A 15,430-nucleotide genomic window follows, 5' to 3' on the forward strand; every position below is an offset into this window, starting at 1 on the left:
CCCTAACTCACACGCTTCACAATTTAATCTGATCACCGATTTAAAAGAAGGAAATAAAATTTTTAATCTAGGTAAAGACAGATGGCCTAAACGACAGTGCCACTGGAGAGCATCTACACAATCATCAGAAAGAGCCGCAATAGGGGTAGCATAGTCCAGATAGTAGAGTCCGTTTCTTTCACACCCTCCACCAATCGTCTTCCTAGTGTGAAGGTCCTGGAAAACACAATAAGTGGGAGTAAAAGTCACAGAGCAGTTTAGTGCTTTAGTTAATTGACTAACAGATAATAAGTTAAAAGGAGTTAGCAACATGAAGTACGGATGATAAAGTAAGAGAAGGTGTAGGAGAAACACTTCCAGAGCCTAGAATAGGTGTGGAAGTCCCATTAGCTATGACAATATAATTTTTAGTGGTAGATTTAGAAAAAGAGCTAAAAAGTGATGACTTACCAGTCATATGGGAAGAGGCCCCTGAATCGATGATCCAAGGGGTGGGAGTAGAAGTGAGAAGTGCTGTGTTACCTGCATGAGAAAGTGTGGCAGCAGAAGTACTAGTGGATGTGGAAGCGCCAGTTTCAATATTTTGCAATCGGCGAAGGATTTGGCTTACATCATCTCTTAGAGTCTTAGACAAGTCCCCTGAAGAAGATCCAGAACCACTATCGTTGTTTGCTACAGTATCAGTACCACCATCAGAAGTGGCATGATTGGCAAGGTGCTTGGCCCACTCGGGTTTTCCATGTTTGGCCCAACAAGTTTCCACTAAGTGCCCTGTTTTACTGCAATGAGTACAAAGTCGAGATGTCTTATCAGACAATTGAACACCACGACCTCCAAAAGACCTACTAACTCCTCCTAAACCACGACCATGTCCCCTTCCATAAGAGGTAGTGAAGGCTGAATTTTCTCCTTTAGAACTTTTGTTTGGAGAACTCCCTTTAGGCAAGGCAATACGTTGAAGTCTAGAATATGCTTCACTAAGATTAGGTACATGCTCACCAGCAAGAAGATGTCCTTTGACAGATTTCAGTTTAGGGTTCAAACCTGCAAGAAACTTAGACACAAATAATTCATTCCGTTGGGCCTTTAGCTTCTCTATATCAGTGGTGAGAGGTTGAAAGACATTCAACTCCTCCATCATGCCTTTAAAGGAGTTGTAATAATCCTGCAGAGACTTGTCAGCTTGCTGAAATTGAAATAGCTTTTCATAAATACTAAAAATTCGAGTCATATTTTTAGCTTGGGAATAAGTCTCTTGCAAATCATCCCATATTCCCTTTGCAGTCTTATGGAACATAACATTTGCTGCAATATCAGGTGCCATACTATTTCACATTCAAATTTTGATGATTGCATCATCTTGGATCCAACTAAAATAGGATTTGTCAGTCTCAGCAGGAGGTTCATCCTCAATGAACTTAAGCTTACCTTTTGCAAGTATGTACACCCGAACCGCTTGTGACCACAACAAGTAATTAGAACTACCTTTGAGCTTGATAGATGTAATTTGAACTTTTACATGATCTCCTTGAGATCCATTTGTTTCAGCCGTACTCATGATTGAGTCACGTGTAAGTGAAGACATTAAACTGAGGTAGATAGCACTCAAATCAGTTTTTCAAAACTTGAAGTAGAATGAGGAGAAAAAAGAAAAAAAATTCTGCAACCTTAGGACAAAATAGGAGAAAAAAAAAGAAGAGAGGTAACAAAGGTATCCAAGTTCTGGAACGTGTAAGAGTAAGGTAATAGATAAAGAAGATCAGTTCACATGAATATCTGATCTAACAGTCCATAATATACAGCATTAGGTGGCTGCACACCAAGGAAACCGAAAAAAAAGAATTTCAGAAGAGAATATTGAGAACAACACTATTTTGATTCAAAAAAGCTCTGATGCCATGTTAGAAAACAAGCTTTAAACAATCAAAATAGCAGTTGAACTTGAACAAAGAAAAGAGAGAAGAAGAAGAAGAGAAGAGAGATGAAGAACTAGTAGAAAAGACCTGTGATTCTTAGCTAAAGAGTCTAGTATCACAGAGCACTTTTATTTATAGCTTCTAATGAATCTAATACAACTTGAGAGACAAGTAATTGTCCTCTAGAAGAAGGAAACAAAATATTACAGCTTTAGTAACTTCCTAACTTCTAAAATAGAAAGTTCTGAAAATAGAAACTACCACCAAAATAGAAACTATGCTTTCTAAAAAACACCCAAAACTTATGTAGCAAGATTCCCACATTAGAAATAGAAAATATAATCAAAACAACATCAAAATACTGTTCACGTGAACAGTAACGTGAACAGTAAATTCCAAATTTACGTATACTTCAACACTAACACTTAAATGACAAATTTTCATTGGTTTTCTTTTTTAGCAAAGTACATGTGTCATTGTGTTCTTTATGCTTTAAATGGGTAGTATGCAAGAAAAAGACCAAAAAGCCCTGTATATTGCCCAGAAACTTGCTTCTGGAACTACCTGGGAAAATTCCTATGTTTCGACCTTATCTTGGTATTGAGGCTGGTAGAAACCGACCTCAAAACTGATATTTTGAACCTTGGTTAAAAGTAGAAAGTTGACTGAAACACTTCCCAAAATATCAACCTTAGGCAAAACTCGGTTAACCTTTTGAACAACTGAGAGATGCTAGGAAAATTCACTGATTTTTAATTGCCTCCCTCCAGTTCCTTTTGGGAACAACCTTGGAAATCTTCATCTGGTGTAGGTTCTTTACTAAATTTTTCTTACCACACTTTGTATTGGATTTAATGATTTGGTTTAAGCATGTAGGTATGGAACTATGCGTGATAACGTCATCAACCTTAAGGTTTGTTGGATTCTCTTTTAGTTTCTGCTAGACTGCTATTACAAGTGAGAGTTGTTTCTCAGATGTTTTTTGCAGGTTGTTCTGGCAAATGGGGATGTAGTCAAGACAGCTTCTCGTGCAAGAAAGAGTGCTGCAGGGTGTGTTTCTCTCCAATTACAAACATATAATATCACTTTTATTTTTCTTCTGAAGGAAATAATCAGGGTGCTCATGCTCATTCAAATAATCTAGTTCTGGAAAATGAGAAGGGGCTGTGAGGCTTAAGTGTGTTCTGAATTTCCACAGAATTCTGTTTTTCTCATCCATTAGGTTTATTTTCTCACACAGTTGTTAAGTTGGTGATCTTTCCTTAATCATTATGTGTTTAACAGCCTAGATTAGTATTTCAGCTTTTGGCTACTCGTTGATGACCAGCTGTGCTTCAATGATTTCGGATTTAGGTGGTTCTGCAACTTGAATTCTGAGAAGGAAAATACATTGGTTACTCATAAAGTCTTTGTAGTAGTACATTCTTATGTGGTTAAGAGTTAAAATGGAAGGTTTGCAACATGTGGGGTCTATGAATCATTTTCTTTATTTAATAGGACAGTGAGTGGAACAATAGACACATCTTCTATTTCACTTTATGTGAATTACTAAATTAATGCTGTTAAAATACAGAAATCCAATTATGGACGGGCAACTCCTTTCCAACAATGGCAGACTAACCATGACCCAATCAGTTCCGCAGTCCTACATCTACTGATGCAACATCTATAATCTACCATCAAAGCTATGGAATCCCTCTTCTAAAGCTTTCTTTGGAAAGATAAGAAATCTTCCAAATTCCTGAATCCCATAATTTGGGATTGCAATTTGAAGCTTAAATCTGAAGATGGCTTGGGAATTCGTCATATTCATGGCTATAAACTTGCCAGCCTACTTTGGAAACTCGCTTCCAAAGAGAACTACATCTGGGAAATTGGGTTTGCTCCTACTTCCTTAAGGACTCTTTCAGCATGGCCCCCCTCTAACTCTTCCTGGCTTTGGAGGAAGGGAACTCCTTAGCCTCCATCCTTAGCCATTCTTGCATATCTACTGAGATACGCTGAGGTGCCAATATCTTCTTATGGCTTAATCCCTGGTACTCGTCGATATTGTGTATCATTAGCTCGCGATGAGAGTGGTCTATTCCTCTTGTAACCCTATGGATTATCCCCCTTTCCTTCTTCATCCTCTGGGGACTGGCTCCTAAACCCCACTCTACCCTCAAGCCTTTCTCCCATTAGGGCTTCCTTGTTAGAATGTATTAGGGGTACTTTAGTTATATGTTCTGTCCATGTCCATGGGGGATATGTTTTGTAATTTCTGTTTCGTACTTTTTATCTTTTACTTCCCTAGGGAAGTGGTTGTAGTTCTCAACATAATCCAAGTAATGAATAATATGCAAGATCCTTCTCTTCCCAGGATTTATACTCTTCTAACTCTTTTCTTCTTCTTCCCTCTTCTCTTTCTTCCTCCTTCGGCTTCTCTCAACTCTTCATCTCTTGGTCCTTGTTTACTGCTGATCCTAATAGATCTAAATTGGTACTGAAGCTTGGTTTGAGAGTCTACCGAGTTCCTTTCCTTTCTCTCCTCTCTTCAGAACCCTAGAAGAGAATTGGGTTCTAGTGGAGGCTATAAACTGCTGATCCGAATAGGTCTAAATTCTTTGATATGTAAGATACATAAGTTGAGTATTCTTTGATATGTATTACCTCAGCCAAATACATATGAAAGTTTGCCGTCAAACCTTGAAGCTGCTGTGAAGACCTGGAGCTTCCCATGATATTAATGCATATTGCTCTGTTTACCGCCAGCTGAAGCTTGTTTTTGGTATCTCTATCAAGCTACGCCATGATAGTGCATGATAACACTCACATTTTAATTGCCCCAGGGTGTTGGTTTAAAGTCCTAAGGCTTCTCCTTGCAAATGGAAATGGCTTGATCAAAATATCAGTTTCTTCTATGATTTATTCTTTCTGCAGAGGTACTATCAGCTATATTTTTCTTGTCCGTGGCTGAATCTCGTTGAGTGAGTTGATAACTGACTATTACAAGATGATTTGTTAAATCTTATGTTGCAGTAATCAAATCTGTAAAACCAGAACAGAAAAACAGAGAAGGCGAATACAATAGGACAAGAGAAGGAGAGGAGAGAAAATTTGGAAGAGGGAGAGTTGCGAAAGGTACTGCAGCTCTCCCTAGTTCACTTTATTTATAAATCTGGAATGCCTTTCGCAGCTCTCCCTAGTTCAATTCATTTATAAAGCTGGAATATCTCCCAAAATGTTACAAAATAAGGGGAGATATATTCTGATATAATCTCAGAATATTACATAATCTGGAAAATAAGGAAAGATATCCTGAGAATATATTCCACAAACTTATTAATTTACTTCTTCATATAACTTACTTGGAGCAAGTAAAGTAAAATTACCTCGTGAAGTAGAAAGACTGGTTTACCTGTGTTACTAAGCATGCATACTTAGCACTCCCCCTCAAGCTGGACATACAAGTCACCAATGCCCAGCTTGCAACAACTGCTCTTGAACTTATGACCAAACTAAGGTTTAGTGAACAGATTACCGAGCTGATCAGAGGATCAAAAGTGTGGAGTAATAATGTTTTGGTTGAGAACAGCATCTCTTACAAAATGATAGTCAACCTCAATGTGCTTCTTGCACTCATGAAACTCAGGATTTCTGGCTATGTATATGGCAGGGTGAATCAACTGGAAATCTGAACTCACCAAGGAAGGATTGTAGCCATAGTGACTCGGCAGTAGTGTGAGCCATAGCCCTACTTTCAGCTTCTGCCCTGCATACCCATTCTCCCCTCTCTTGGCCTAGCCCCATTAACCTATCTTCCCACTCAGCCCATCTCCTTATCTTAGCCCATACCTCCTCTTCCTAGCCCCACTAGCCCCCCTTCTCTTCTGGCCCATCCATCTGATCCATTTTTTGCCTTGCTTTGTTTAGGGCCTTGTTGTGGTTGGGCTCAGCCCTTTGCTTTATTGTTGTTCTCTTCCCCCCTTATTTCCTTTTGCTTAATGCATTATTTACTATTCCAAAAAATAAAAAATAAAATCATTGTACACTAAGTCTCTCTACTTGAACACTCTTGCACTATTCTCATTCTGTAACTTATCATCTGAGTACCATTCTTACAAAGTTTTTATTTATCTCCCTAAAAAGAAAAATATTAACCCAAAATGACCAAGACAAAAGCTGGAATAATGTGCACCAAATCAGATCAACCAACTTGCACTCTTGCACTATTCTCATTCTGTAACTTATCATCTGAGTACCATTCTTACAAAGTTTTTATTTATCTCCCAAAAAAGAAAAATATTAACCCAAAATGACCAAGACAAAAGCTGGAATAATGTGCACCAAATCAGATCAACCAACTTAAAAGTTCAAAATGATGAAAATACCCCTGTTTAAAGTTCTATGGCTTCCTAAAAAGCTTCATGAGTTCCAAAAAGAGGCAGATAGTTCTACATAAGAGACCAATGTAGGTAGCCTATAAACATTGCCTCAACTTAGAAATGTACCTTGGATGACAGTATAAATGGAAGTTGTGCGATAATTGATTCAAGAGACAGGAAAAGGAATTTAAGAGGTGAGAAGAGAAGAAGAGATGATTAAAGAAGTGAGCAGAAGAAAGAAGGAAGCTTGCAATAGCTTGGGCTATGAATTGATTTCTCTCTCCTGTATTGTTTCACAAATTCAAGATACAAGAAACTGCGTGCATATCCCCCATGTTGAGATATGAGAGATAACATACATAATCCTAAGAGGTAAAATTTAACAAAACTTCCCTAGTTAGTGAAGTAATTTTTTTCTCATATACTATGACAGTATTTCTAGTTTCATGCTTATGGTACTGAATCCTGGATAAGACATTTTAAGTGGTGCTGTCTCTAGTGGTTTTGTTTTTTTTTTTTTTAATATTTTTTTCTTTCTCACCAGCTTTTTGAGGGCATCTTTTTATTCATGTAGGTTATTTTAATATTTCCTTGTGTCTCTGATGCTTGCTGATTCTTTTTTCACCTTCTCTTCCTGTGCCTTTGACTTTATTTCTTTGTACTTGAGTTTCATTTGAGCAAAATTTCTCTATGATCCAAGATTTAATTTAATTTCATCTCTGTCCAAGTTTATACACAATTAGCTTGAGGATAATGATACTAGTTAATTAAATAATGATACATAGGAACAAGGTATTGATAGCAGTGTTATCCGTCTTTTCGTAAGCCATGCTAATATTTTGTTTGTCCCAGATACGATTTGACAAGATTGGTAATTGGAAGTGAAGGAACCTTGGGAGTTATAACAGAAATTACTTTACGGCTTCAAAAAATTCCGCAGTACTCAACGGTATCTTTCTCCCTTCCTTTATTTAAGGATATTGAATTTTTTTGGTTCTTTGTAGTTTTCCCTGATGATGTATTTCTCTTGCAGTAAGTCAAAATGCTTTTTTGTTTTCAAACATTACCTCAAAATTTCAAAGTAAAATCTTTTGGATACTCAAAAGCTAATTTTTCTTTCCTTGGTCATTCAGCTGAAATGGTTTTCCGCTTCCTAGTCATTCATATGAAAATCAGATGGATACAATGCCTTGAGGATACAAAGACATCGAACTGAAATTGTGATTTACTAGTTGTATATTTGTATGCCTATCTTCTTTTATTAAATAAGCAATAGTTTAAGACTTATGGTAAAAGAAAAAGGAAAAAGGGAAAAAAAAAAGATGTTGGAGAACTTTGGAAATAGTCTCTGTTTTGTTTCTGGTATCTGAACTGTCAAATTATATGTATATAAATTTTATCGCCACAGTGTGCAATAATGCAAGATAATTTATGAGTGAACCCATGTCTAACAATACAAACATGTCTGAACAGTAGCTTTGGTAACACAGTGTTGGTTCTAATTTCTAAACTGAAGCATCTCATAGATCAGTTCTTATACACTCTGAGATCTCCCAGTTAACCTACAATTTCTCTCCTGATAGGAGTAATTTTCTTTAGTTGGTATTATCTGGCTATAAAATTTATATTTAAGTCTTAATATGTTCATATTATGCCTTACATTCGGCAACCTTGCAAAATTGCAGGTAGCAATGTGCAACTTTCCAACAATTAAGGATGCAGCTGATGTTGCCATTGCCAGTATGATGTCTGGGATCCAGGTTGTGTTTAATCTGTAATTTATACATTTATTATGTTTTTGGTAATTTTTTCCACCATTTTGGAGTTTTATTTGTTTACATTGGTGAAAGTCAGGAATTACGACTTTAGAGCTGAGCTGAGAGTAGATCTGATTCACGATAGGCTATGAGAAAGTCATTCTAGGTGGTCCAATGGAGGCCTTCGGATGATCTAATTCAGAGGAATGAATTGATTTAGACTGAATGATCTAAAAGAGCCGGGGACGGGCCTAAAATAACTCTGGGAGAGGTGGTGAGGAAAGGAATGCATAGTGTAGCCCTTTTACCATGTGCAATCTCAAAAAGAGCTGATTGGAGAGCAAGGACTAATGGACTTTGTGGCGACCTGATTTAGTTTTGAATAGGAATAAGGCTATAGTGTTGTTGTGGATGCATAATGTCTCTGGTTCAAGCTAATGTCTTTGATTGGAGATTAAATCTTTCCTCTGTTTTGTAAGTGTATCTACTATGGTTGGCCTCTGGGGTTTCAGTCTCTAGCCATTGCCCACGGTTTATTTCAGATACTTTAGTGTAGTTGAAATAGGTTCTTTGTTATTTTTTGCTACTATCGTAAAATTGATGCGTTCTCATGATAACAACCTACACTGTGGTCTTTGTCTAGCATGGTTGTCAAGGAGACATCTTTATGTCTAGGTGCCTTGACAAGCCTAGGAAGGTGTCATGGTCGCATCATGGTCACCTTGTTGGTATCACCTTTGCATCTAGATCCCTTTTAATTCCTTGAATTACCTAGGCTTGATGACAAGTATGTCATGAATACTGATACACAAAGCTGAATCCTCTTGTTTTGTTGTACTAAAAACTTATTGTGCTGTTTTTAAAAGTTACTTGGTTCTCTCTCTCTTTATCTTTACCTAGGTCAAAAAGTATGTAAATACTGGTGGATAGACCCATGTGATCTTTCTTGTTGTTTGAAATTTTGGGCTGTCCAATTGATGTTTCAATCAGGTCATACTAAATTAAATGTGCAATTTTTGTTGTTTAAATTGCCAAATGGATTTTGGATGATATGGACCTCAAGATTTTTCTAATAGATGTATTCTCTTGTCTCCACTAGGTATCCAGAGTAGAACTGATGGATGAGGTTCTAGTAAAAGCTCTCAACATGGCGAACGGGAAAAATTTCCCTGAAGTTCCAACGTTAATGTTTGAATTCATAGGCACAGGTGGGAGTTAATTCCTCTCATTTCTTTTGGTTGCTTATTGTCATTGGCTATGTTTGTTATTTTATTCCTCTATCTTAACGGAAACTCACATTCAATTATTGAAATACGCTTGTGATGTAACCCCCAAATTGAGAACCAGTCTTCAGGATCCTTAGGTGAATTTAGCTAGGATTTTAGTAACCATACTTGTAGGTCTTATAGGGCAGTTTAGAGGTGGACAGCAGCTATACCAGGGCTAAAATACCCTGCGGTTGGGAGGATTTGCCTTCTAAACCCTGCGGCTGGGGTTTCTATAGGTTTAGGGAAGTTTGGGTTGAGGGAAAAGGAGTATGGGGTTCGTTAGGAGGGCTTGGGTTATAGTTTTGGTAGAATTAAGTCTGAATCCAGTTAGTTTAACATTAAAACTCAGTTCCAGAATTTTAGGGTTTAAGAAATTAAGGTTTTCTCAAATTTAGGGTTTCTAAGAGGGAGAGGCTAGGGTTAGGGATGGGGTCGAAGGTAGGGTAGGGAAGGGGATGGTGATTCTAGAATAGAATGGGGTTGGAGTGAGGGGTTTATGAGATTTGATTGGAAAACCTAAATTTGGGTTTAGGGTTTTACGAAGAAAAAGAAAATTAGGGTTACTGGGGTTTAGGGTGATGGCTTAGGGTTGAAGTAGAGGAGTGAAGGTAGAGAATGGGAGGGGAAATTCAACTCCTAATGGGGGTAGGGTTTGACTAGGGGGTTAGGAAGATCTAGGGTTTGAAAAAAATTCTGGGTTTCTAGGCTGCCCCAAGTAAAGGGAAAAGAAGAAGAAGAAGAAGAAAAGAAGAAAGAATGTGAACTAGGGGTTGGGGAATGGAGGGGGGGGGGGAAAGGGGTTACTACCATAGGGTTTGGGAGTGATGGGATGGAGCTTGCAATTGAGTTGGGCTGGGATTGGAAGATTTAGGGTTTGGGGCCAGGGTAGGAGAGTCTGCGAGTGGGCTGCAGTAGGGCTGGTAACTTAATGGCTGCTGTTGAGGCTGATCAATAAAACTTGCTGAAATCTTTGAATTCAATGTGCCACAGGCTGCTTATCTCTAAGAACAATCCAACATTCATATCCTTCATTCATCAATTTTTTTAATCATCAACTGTGTTGCTTACATTATGATTGGCTTATTTGTAGCCTTGACATGAAGAATATTCTGCTCATAGTTGTCACGGCGATGAGGCGATGCAAGGTGGTTTAGGCTAGTTGAGGCAATGAGTCGATGAGGCGCTTTTGAGGCGGTTGGGGCGTTTTAAGTGAAATTTTTAGTGTACATCTCATTCACTCCAATTCATTATAAATCTATCATATCTTATATGATAAAAAAGAAAAAAAAATAAAAAAAAATAAAAAACACTAATATTAGCCTACCTTAAGTCATCCAACATACTACAAACCACACATAGTAGGTCTTAAATAAGAAGTTGTGGGAAGAAAGGAAGAGAAGAAGTCATCTGTTGCGCGGCTTGCCAGAGTGTCGTCGCGGGAATGGAAGAGAAGAAGAGAGGAAGAGAAAGAGATTAAGGATTAGAGTGAGAGTGTGAGACTCGAGTCAAAAACTTATTCTCTTTCGATTTTGTTTGTTTTTTTATTTTTTTATTTTAACATTTGATCACATTTAGAGTCATTATAAATATGCATATAGGTTCAAACAATAGATACTTTACAATTGGAATCTAATAATTAATTCAATATATGCCTTCGATTTGGCATCTTTCATGTGATTTAAAAAAGAATAAAAAAATGGACGCCTTGGGGTATAAGGCGTCCGAGGCTCTTAAGGCGATGCCTCATACCCCAAGGCGGTCGCCTTATTGCCTGAAAATGAGGCGACACCGATTTGAGGCGCTCCGAAGGTGCCTAGACTCCTAGGCGACGCCTTGACAACTATGATTCTGCTAGGACTTAACAAACAAGAGTTCCATTTGAAATAGAACTCAACTAGGACATTCAATTAAAGAGATACTATATATAAGGATTCGAAAGTAATTAATAATTGTAGAATTAAAAGAACTTCCTTACTTAAGAAGGTATCCAATTTGAAATAAGATTCCAGCTCAACTCTCCTTGGACCGGGACTCTGTCATAACTAAGCAAACAAGGATTCAAATAACAAAGATTAAAATAGATTTGGACTAAAATGAAGCTGAATCTAACAAAACCAAAAGGGACTCAAGAGCGGGAGGTAAAATGACCATATTGCTCCCCATTTGGTTTGGCCTTTCTATGGTGCTGCATGATTTTGGGCTGTTGGTCCTTTCCTCTATGATCTTGGGGCTTCCTTGGAGGGGTGGGGGGGGGGTCCCCCCAGGTTACATCACATATGGTGTTCAGTTATCACTTCCCATTTTGTGGAGAAATCATCAACACATCCTCTCAAATGGCCAGTCTGCCATTCTTTGCTTTCCTCAAATTGTCAGCACTTGTTGTATTAGCGATAAACAATGTTTGTATGAATTGGATGAAGGAGGTTTCTACTTTGGCATTATGTGTAATTGTATTAAGTTCCATTAAGACATGACCAGCACTACCCCCTTAAGGTTCTTTTAGGGACTGCAACCTTTACAATGCCACCTAAGGTTTTTGGCTGTGTTTTCTTTGTCTAAAACCACCATGTTCATGGTGAGTTGGATCTTTGTGGGTTAAGTGCATTTTCCTAGGTTATCCTCCTATATAGAAGTGGTATAAGTGTTATCATCGTGGTTTTCATTGTTTCTTTGTCTGTATGGATGTTATGTTTCAGGAACAGCTTCCTTATTTCTCCCCTACACCTCTTCAGGGGGAAAGTTTTAATGAAGAGGTTCTAGTGTTGATTCCTCCTTTTGATATTTCTCTTGAGATTCCTACAGATGATCCTTATTTGGAAGATTGAGTGACTAGACAAGAACAGCTGGTGGATAATGTGTAGGGGGAGCCTAGACCCCTAAATACCTATCAAAGAAAGTAACGAGTGACCCCTTCTAACCAAAGCCAGTTGGAAGCTTCAGTTCCTAGTCCTAAAAAATTTGTCCCTCCAGGAGAGTGTCTTTGAGCCTTCTTCTCATCCTACCTTGGACTTGCCAATTGCATTGAGAAAGCAACCGTGAACTTGCACCAAACATCCTATTTCCAATTATTTTTCATATCAGTCCCTATCTCGAGAGTTTCAAAATTTCATTTCCTCTTTATCGTCTAATTCTGTTCCTAAAACATGGCAGGAGACATTATCTCACTCAAACTGGAAGGAAACTATGGAAGAGGAAATGCGAGCCCTGGAGAAAAACAAAACGTGGAAATTGGTTGACTTTGCCTATAGGAAAGCGAACTGTTGAGTGCAAGTGGTTGTTCTTGATCAAGCACAAGGCAATGGGACTGTTGAGAGGTACAAGGCAAGATTGGTGGCCAAAGGCCTCACTCACACTCATGGCATTGACTACGAGGAGACATTTGCCCCTATTGCCAAGATGAAAAAAGTTCGGCTATCCTTTCTTGTGCAGTTAATAAAGGATGGGTTTAAAACAATTAGACATGAAAAAGGCTTTTCTTCATGGAGAACTCTAAGAGGAGGTGCACATGGATATGCCATTTGGGTGTTCTACTGTTGAGACTCATGGGAAAGTGTGTAAGTTGAAGAAGGCTTTATATGGGCTAAAGCAATCTCCAAGAGTGTGGTTTGGAAGGTTCTATAAGGCAGTGATATCTAATAGTTATAAGCAGAGAAATGCATACCACACTTTGTTCATCAAAAGAGATGGTTCCTACTTCCCACACTACTATACTTTTAGTATATGTGGATGATATTGTGATCATAGCCAGCAGCGAGGATGAGATTGCAGCATTGAAGACTTTTTTTTTAACTGAATTTGAGATCAAAGATATGGGAAAACTCAAATATTTCATAGGGCTAGAGTTGGCATATTCTGTCAGTGGTGTATCTCTTTCTTAAAGGAAGTATACATTGGATCTTCTCGAGAAAACTGGGATGCTAGGATGTAAGCCTATTAAGACTCCTATTAAGCCTAACCTACACTTGAAGGCAAAGGAAGGAGAACCAGTTGATAAGAGAAGGTATGAAAAGATGGTGGGAAAGTTGATTTATCTATCTTACACTAGGCCTAACATCACATTTGCAATTAAATCTTGTTAGCCAGTAGATGCATGATCCTATTCCTCACACTTAGATGCAATGTATCTAATCTAAGGTACTTGAAGGCCACTCTAGGAAAAGGGATTTTAACTTCAGCTTATGGACATTTGAAAATTGGGGCATATACAAATGCAAACTGGGTGGATGTCCAGATGATAGGAGGTAACCTTGTGACTTGGAGAAGCAATAAAAAGGTTACGGTTGTGAGGTCCAGTGCTAAGGCCAAGTTTAGGGCGATTGCTCAAGGCATTTGTGAGGCATTATGGCTAAAGTTGGGACAGATTTGGAGGTTCTTATACAGTTGTACTCAGATAGTAAGTCAACGATCAGCATGGCTCACAACCCAGTACAGCATAACAAGACTAAGCATGTGGAGATTGGCAGGCATTTCATCAAAGAGAAGCTTGAGTCTGGGTTGATCCATATCACCTTTGTTACTTCAGATGTGCAATGAGCTGATGTGCTCACAATGAGATTAAGCACGAAAGTGTTCAATAGGATTATACGCAAGTTGGGTATGATAAATATCTATACTTCAATTTGAGGGGGAGTGTTGTGAGTCAAATTCATGTGGAGGAGATCTTCCAGACTTGGGTGATTTGATTTAGTTAGTTTACTTTCTTTCCTTATTGGAGTAGGTTTTCTAGGATTTTATTTTTCTTGCAAGATTTCCACACTGAGAAGGATTTATAAGTTTAAAGTAGAAATAAAGCTGATACATGTGGAGATTCACAACTTCCCACCGTTAGGAAATCTTATACATGTGGATGAGGCCACATACAGAGATGCAATTCTTAACTATATCCAAAACTTATGGGGCGGGGCAAACATCATGGGAGTTATATTGTCATTTGTATGGGGTGCAGACGGAAGAGGGAGACCTTGAGGCTTGAATAGAATAGACTTGTAAGTAATAACATTCCCGCTTCTTCTCTGATTCATGTACTATATACTTGGAATGTTGGATGTTACATTTTAATTAGTTTTTTAGTAAACTAGTAGTTTTATAGTGTTTATTATGCTTGAAATAGCTAGTATGCAAAAATCCAAATCAATTTGAGTGCATTTGAGGCTCGAAATTGAGTTTTCAAGAATCAGGAAAAGTATCCAGTTTGTCGAAATTTTGACATTTTCCAAGGTCGAAATGTTCATATCAATCAAAATTTCTTCCTTGGGTTTAATTATAAGTTGTGGTTCAAGTTATTATTATTCAGTTGGTTAGTGAGGGTAATTATGTAACTTTGTATATTTCACATTATTATAAATAGAAAGCTTAGGGGTCACATTGATTACTTAAGGATTCAATTATTTCCGCATGGCATCAGAGCCAAGTTAAATTAGAATTGAAAAACCAAGGTTTTTTTTTCCCCTTCTTTCTTTCTTCCACCTCTTTCTTCCTCGATTTTCTTTTCTTTTCTCTTCTTTCTTCCGCCTCGACTTTCTATTTCTTTTTGTTTTTGCCATAGCCAGCATTTTCTCCTCTCCTTCTCCTTTGTTTCTTCTTCCTCTTGTGTTCCACAACACCAAGAAAAAACTCAATTTTTTTCTTCGTTTTTCTTTTTTTCCTTCCACCTATCTCTTTCTTGATTTTTTTCTTCTTCTTTCTTCTTCCGCCTCTGCTCTCTTTTTGGCAGTGTTTCTGCCATTAACAGCTTCTTCGTCCTCTCCTTTCTCCTTTGTTTCTGCCATTCTCTTCTCTACTGCAATGCAGAATTTTTATTTTTTATTTTTTGGAATTTTACACCTCCTATGATGTTTCAGATTCTTCTAACAGCAGGTTTTATGCAGTATCGATCAGAAAATTACTGCAACATTGAATCTGAAAAATACCCCTGCTCAGATAAATATTTCTTACACATTCCTGGGATATTTCAGAACCAGTTTGCAGCCTGCAGAACAGCAGGTTTTATCAGATTTTTCTCCAGCAGATTTGATCCACCCTTCCCTCGGGTTTGCTCAGAATTTTTAGAAGGTTTGATCAGCATTCTTCAAATGGTTTGATCAGAATTTTCAGCAGACTTGATCAAAATTGTTTTTGGTGGTCTT

The 15,430-nt window shown here is 37.9% G+C and overlaps 1 protein-coding gene across 2 annotated transcripts in view; it reads left to right on the top strand.

The window, feature by feature from the left end:
- Positions 1 to 15,430, top strand: part of LOC149024460 (D-lactate dehydrogenase [cytochrome], mitochondrial-like) — a 103,692-nt gene that overhangs the window by 53,078 nt on the left and 35,184 nt on the right. For both annotated transcript variants that reach the window (XM_089144690.1, XM_089144691.1), the window contains exons 8-12: positions 2,793 to 2,829; positions 2,905 to 2,966; positions 7,133 to 7,229; positions 7,966 to 8,040; positions 9,137 to 9,245. In XM_089144690.1, the coding sequence (XP_089000816.1) occupies positions 2,793 to 2,829; positions 2,905 to 2,966; positions 7,133 to 7,229; positions 7,966 to 8,040; positions 9,137 to 9,245 (380 nt within the window). The remainder of the gene's footprint in view (positions 1 to 2,792; positions 2,830 to 2,904; positions 2,967 to 7,132; positions 7,230 to 7,965; positions 8,041 to 9,136; positions 9,246 to 15,430) is intronic.

Source organism: Hakea prostrata, chromosome 2 (assembly GCF_041222555.1).
Source record: "Hakea prostrata isolate BN-2017 chromosome 2, UWA_Hpros_2, whole genome shotgun sequence".
Classification (NCBI taxonomy): domain Eukaryota; kingdom Viridiplantae; phylum Streptophyta; class Magnoliopsida; order Proteales; family Proteaceae; genus Hakea; species Hakea prostrata.